We start from the raw sequence: 6,005 nt of genomic DNA, 5'->3' as shown, positions 1-6,005 counted from the left end.
CCTTTCCCCCTCTCTCCCGCTGCCCTTCTGCGCGCATACCTTGCACACTCGGACACGGCGGCCATCGTGGGGGTGTGGGGTGCACGTAGGTGTCCCTCAAGAGCACATACATATTCGTTCTCTCTCCCCCTCCCCTCCCAAGCGGACGCACTCATCCACTTGTAACGTGCTCAGGGCCTTGCATGGAAGTACGACAGGAACAGGGACACTGAGGTAGCTTGGCGGAGAATCGTCGCCCGCCCCGCCCCGCCCCGCCCCGCCCCGCCCCGCCCCGCCCCTCCCCCGGGCGCATCGCTTCGCTTGGCCACACGTTCGGCATCGCTCCTTTCGTGCTCTGTCTCTCTCTCTCTCCCTTGACTCATCCATTTTCTTGTCTTGTGTGGACCGAGTCCCCTAATACGATGCGAGGCCGGCGCACGACACGGGTGGTGGCGGCATTGCTGGTCCTGGTGTGGGTGGCGGCCCTCGTTGCGGAGGTACCGGTGCACATGGTGAGTGCTGCAGATCCGCGTGACGAGGACGCGAAGGCCGTCGATGCCGTGCTACGACTGCCGGAGGACGACTTCTACGCCGTGCTCGGTCTTGGTGAGGCGCGGGAGGACGCCACCGAGCGCGATATCAAGAATGCATTTCGGCGGCTTTCAATGAAGTACCACCCCGATGTCGCCGCTGGCGATCAGGACTCGTACCGCCTCGTGTACCAGCGAGTGCAGCGCGCATACGAAATCCTCGGTGACCGCCGCAAGCGCAAGATCTACGACATTCTTGGCATCGATGGTGTGGCGAGGCTGGAGAAACCGCAGCAGCAGCAGCAGCAGATGAACCCCTTCTTCGCCTTTTTAGGTGTTGGCCAGCAGGCCGAAGCGGAACGCGGCAAGGATATGGAGCTGCTGATGGTGGTGCCGCTCGAGGACATCTACCGCGGCGCTGCCCACACGTCCAGGTTTGCCAAGCGCAAGATCTGCCGGGCGTGCAAGGGCACCGGCGCGCGCAGCAGCGAGGACGTGGTGAAGTGTCCACACTGCCAGGGCCGCGGTCGCCTGGTGCAGCGAGTGCAGATTGCGCCCGGCTTTGTGCAGCAGATGGAGCAGGTCTGCCCGCGCTGCCAGGGCAAGGGTACGCATGTGGCGCACGTGTGTCCGGTGTGCCGTGGCAAGATGGTCCTCCCTGGAGAGGCGGTGCTGAGCGTGGACATCGAGGAGGGTTTGCCGGAAGGTCACGTGCTGAAGTACGAGTTAGAGGCGGACCAGGCACCCGGTCAGGTGCCCGGCGACGTGCTGCTGACGGTGGTCAGCGCGCTGCATCCGGTGTTCCATCGCAGCGGCAACGACCTCTACGCAAACGTGAGCATCACGCTGAAGGAGGCGCTGCTGGGCTTCGAAAAAGCCCTCACACACCTGGATGGACACAATGTGGCGCTGCACTGGGACGGTGTAATGCAGAACACGCAGCAGGTACGCATAGCAGGGGAAGGCATGCCGCGGCATCACGTGCCATCTGAGCGGGGCGACCTCTATATCACTTATAATGTGCTGCTGCCCGAAGCGTTGACGGCAGAGCAGCGTGCGCTCTTCCAGGAGCACTTTGCCTAGCGAGTCTGCGCGTGTGTCTGGTGAGGAAGGCGTGTGGAGAGTCCCCGTGCTCTTGCTAATGCGGAAGAGGGACGCAGGGTGATGTGTGGTGGTGGTGATGGTGGTTGGGAGCGGGTTTTTAGACATCAGCGCGTTCTACGGGGCTCCTCTCGGTTTTCTGTCACCGCGTTATATATATATTAGATGTATCTATATTGGCTTTGCCACTACGGTTGTGCGGCTGCCGAGCCCCTTGTGTTCACTCCCCCTCCCTCCCTCCCTCCCCTTCCCTCCTCCTCTGTTGCCGTCGCGGCTGCTGTTGCGTTGGTGGTGGCTGCATCATTATCGTTGGCGGCGTCGTTGTGGCGAGCTGTGGTGTGCATGACACGCACACGCGCAGGCGTGCGCTCGTTGTGTTTTCCTTTATTTGTTACCATCTCGTCCCTGCGCTCTCCTCGTGTTGCTATGGCGGTACTCGAGAGAGCAGGAGTGCGAGGGGACGCGGCAACGGCGCCTCGCCTCTCCGCCGCCGCCGCACTGCCATTCCGATGCATCTCTCTTAGCTTTCGTCACCTGCGTGTGCATGTGTCGGTTGTTGGCAGAGCAGTAGGGGTGATGCGCCGCATGTGGGGGGATTCGAGGCGCGACCGTCGGGTCTGCTGAAGCCAAGCAGCATCCTGTCATGAGTAGGCCAGCGGCAGCAGCCCTCCCCCCTGCGTCTCCTCACGAGCCGCTCCGCCTACCACCGCTCTTCTTCCGCATACGTTGGTTCTCCATTTTGTTCCCTTCGAAGTGATGTGCACGCTTACGGACGCGGCTCCGCAACAGAGCTCGGCTGACGCGGATGCTCAGGCACAGGATCGACAGAGGAAAGATGGGGTACCGTCGCAGCGACGAGCCGAGGAACAGCATGGACCGTGTTGTGCGCATGCACTCTCCCGTAACGCTTACGTACCGCCTGAGTGCGACGGCAGTGGCGGTATATCGCTTGAGTAGCGACGTACGAAAAAAAGGCAAACGGAGGTTGATAAAACACAACAAGCGCCCCGTAGCGGCACACGCAGTCAGCTCAGAGGTCATGGACCGTCGAAGGACGGTGTCGCGGATGAGCTTTACGTGCCTGTGCATCAGGCATCGCCTGCTGCGCGGCCACTGGCTGTTGTTACCTCCCCCCTTCCCACCGTCCTCACCAGCTATGACGTTGAAGGCGGCATCAACCCCATACCGTCATCTACCCACCCCCACACTCGCTCTTTCCTTCTCTGTTGACACCCCTTCAACAACATCCCCACAATGCACGAACGACTCTATGACCGACAACGCAAACCGTCATCCTCCACCACACACACACACACCCCTTCCTTCCTCGGTGCATCACCTGCCAGAGGTGCCCGCACCCCGCTGCATACCCTGTCCTTCTCGCTCTCGCTCTTTTATGTTGTGACGTCCCCCTTCCCTCTCCTCCTCGTTTGCCGAAGTCGTCGTACGTTTTCTCCTGTTTCTCGCTTTCGTTCGTGTTCCAAGTCTCCCGCCCTCCCCCTCCCACCGCCGCCGCTCCATCTTCCCCTCCGGCGTGTCCGTCTGCGCGTGTGTGATCCGCTACGGATGTGGGATGGGCGTGCTTCGACGGCGATTGGCTCTCTAGTCGTCCCACCCCCCACTCCCCTCCCCTTTCTCGCCCGCGTCTGCGTTGCTGCACACGCCACAAGGCCGACACACACACACGTTCCCACACACACACGCACACCGCCCTGTCGCTAACCGAACCAGCGTAGTTGTCACCGCTGCCAAAACACACCCGAGGATACACCGCCTTTCGTGTCTTTAACCTGAACGTTATCAGGACAGCCCCCTCCTCGCACATCACCTCCGCCGACCGCCATAGGGACAGCGACTAGGCAAAACGTGTGCACCGCTGTACGCAAGCTAAAGTACGAAGAACGGACGCCCCGACTACTCCCCCCTCCCCCTCCCCCTCCCTCGCTCAATCCGCCATGATGCGCTCCAAGCTTGACGACGTCACTCCTGGCGTCGCTGCGACACACCAGTTGTCGCCGCTCACCGCCCGCCAGCGCTACCTCACCGTCAACCGCAGCGGCAGCTCCTTCTGGTTTGTGCGCAAGGACGTGATGCTGAAGAACGTGCAGGTGAGTCAGGACAGCACTCTCTGGGTGGACGTGGAGGGCGAGACGCCGGAGGAGCGCCGTGCCATCCTGAACGCCCTTCCATGGCGCGTGAACATCCCGTCGGCGGTGCTGGATGCCGTTGCGCGGCCGACGGAGAGTGACGTGGTGGAGCTACAGCCGAGCCTGGCGCAGTACGCTCACGGTGTGGTGAGCTGCGCCATCAACCCGCTGTACAACACCGATGAGACTGCCGCGGCTGACGAGGGCAACTTCAGCGGCGAAGCCTTCGACGCCTCTCGTGGCTTTGTCTGGTGCTCGGTGCTCATCACGGACACGCTGATCGTGACGATGCACGACAAGAGGTTCCTCGGCCTGGAGGAGGTGGTGCGGGCCCTGGAACTGCGCGTGAATCCGATGGACACGACCAGCCTCGGGAGCAGCGTGCTCACGCCGAGCATCGTCTTCGCCACACTGGTCGCGTACTCCAGCGAGATGATGCTGCCGGACCCGACGACGCTGCTGAGTGAGGTGGACTGCATCGACGAGATGGTGCTCCTCATCGCGCCGGGCGTGCGTGACCAGCCGGACCTGCTGCGACGTATCGCCCTGCTGCGCCGCCGCATCTCGTCCTTCCGTGGCCTGCTCTACATGAAGGAGAAGCTGCTGCGCGAGTTGGTGACGCCCTCCATGCGCGGCAGCTTCGTCGCGTGTGACATGGTGCACGTCATGCCCATCTACAAGGAGGCGCTGGACAAGAACACGCAGATGGCGGACCGCCTCGACGACGCGCGTGACATCTTGAACCAGGCGAACCTGAACTTCGTGACGGGTGTGTCGATGCGCATGTCTCAGAGCTCGGCGAGCATGGACTTCAAGATGCAGATCCTCAGCCAGGTCGCCGTCATCTGCCTGCCGCTAAATCTCCTGGCCTCCATCTTCGGCATGAACTGCGAGGTGGCATGGCAGGGCGACAAGTATCCCGACCTGAGAGCCTTCTGGGGCATTGTCGCTCTGATGGTGGCGTGGGTGCTGGTTTGCAGCATCCCGACGATCCGCCATATCCTGCGCGGCAACGCCGCCAAGGCTATTGTCCCGACGGACAGCTAAGTGGGCCGCGCACGGAGTGGATGGGTGCGCCTGCATGTGCTTGCAGTGACTTGTGCCGCCATTGGTGGCCGCCTTGCCCTTCGTGTTCGGTGCCTTCTGAATTAATTTCTTAGCACGCGTGTGTGCCAACCTTATTCCTCCTCATGTCATTCGCACGGCCGTCGTCAACCTCGTCGTCGTCCTCCTCTGTTCCTTCCGACCTCCGCGTTGGAGGAGCAGCACGACGTGCGCACTCAGCTCCCCCCCCTCTAGGGAGGGGGGGTGCGCGCATGGTGCAGTCATGCACGCACTGCGTCGGTGGCCGCCGCCTCCCTCCATGCCCCCGTCCTCGTTCAGGTGCGCTCTCCATACTGCCTCGTCTTGTTCCCTCTCTCGCGCGCCGCCTTCGCGGCGTGGTGGCCGCCCCGGCGCCCCCTTTCGGCGGGGGGGGGGCTTGGCTCTGCGCAGCGGCCGAGGGGTCTGGGCCCGGGGAAGGGGTGCCGCTTGGGGCCCCGGCCAGGCGGGCTGCCGGGCCATGGAGTCGTGGTTTGGTTGGGTGGGGAGGGGGGGAGGGAGGGTGGGGAGGGGCGGCGCTGGCGTGGTCCGGCTGCGCGCAGCTGGCGCGAAGACTTGCATGAGAGGGAGAGGGCCGCTCTACATGGGACGCGCAGGCGGCAAAAGAGCGGGGCTGGGAAACGCATCCGGTGGCCACGTGCGCGCGCCTTGTCCCGCGTCTGGGTGTCAAACGGGTGCGTCTGGGCATTGCTTGTATGCTGAGGGGAGATTCGCTTACGATGTTAGTGGACACACACACAAGGAAAAGGAAACACGGAACGACAAGCTACGACGCACCACACACGCACACAAGCACACATACACATTACTCATATCAAGGGGGAGCCAAAGGCGAGTGGAGGGCACACGCCAGGGGAAGAGCAACCGTTCTCCAGCGCATCCCTCGCAAGGCACGCGTGCCGCTGCACGCTGTCTCTCCCTCCCTCGGCGGCTTCAGTCTCTCGAATTCGAACACAGCGGCCACCCATACATCAAACACCAACGAAAAAGAGGCCCCACACGCCAAAGCAGGAACACACACACACACACACACACACACACCACGCACGCACCGCAGGGCCAACAAGGCAGAGGAGGAAGAGAAAGAGTGGAGGGCGACGGTGGCGTGTGGCACGAGAGGGGCAGAGGGATACAAGCGAGGGTGCGC

The 6,005-nt window shown here is 62.8% G+C and overlaps 2 protein-coding genes across 2 annotated transcripts; both read left to right on the top strand.

Annotated features, from left to right (window-relative positions):
* Window positions 1-401: 401 nt before the first annotated feature.
* Window positions 402-1,592, top strand: LMXM_25_1100 (DNAj-like protein; the record flags this gene model as incomplete). Its single annotated transcript, XM_003876116.1, has 1 exon — window positions 402-1,592. One exon carries the CDS (start codon window positions 402-404, stop codon window positions 1,590-1,592), a length of 1,191 nt encoding a protein of 396 aa, XP_003876165.1.
* Window positions 1,593-3,565: 1,973 nt separating this feature from the next.
* Window positions 3,566-4,804, top strand: LMXM_25_1090 (conserved hypothetical protein; the record flags this gene model as incomplete). The annotated part of the gene is made up of 1 exon (XM_003876115.1): window positions 3,566-4,804. The coding sequence occupies one exon, from the start codon at window positions 3,566-3,568 to the stop codon at window positions 4,802-4,804; it is 1,239 nt and encodes a 412-aa protein (XP_003876164.1).
* Between the last annotated feature and the right edge of the window lie 1,201 nt (window positions 4,805-6,005).

Source organism: Leishmania mexicana, chromosome 25 (genome assembly GCF_000234665.1).
Source record: "Leishmania mexicana MHOM/GT/2001/U1103 complete genome, chromosome 25".
NCBI lineage: Eukaryota > Euglenozoa > Kinetoplastea > Trypanosomatida > Trypanosomatidae > Leishmania > Leishmania mexicana.
Note: the sequence above shows the minus strand (reverse complement) of the source record. Positions and strands in the feature narration are given on the sequence as shown.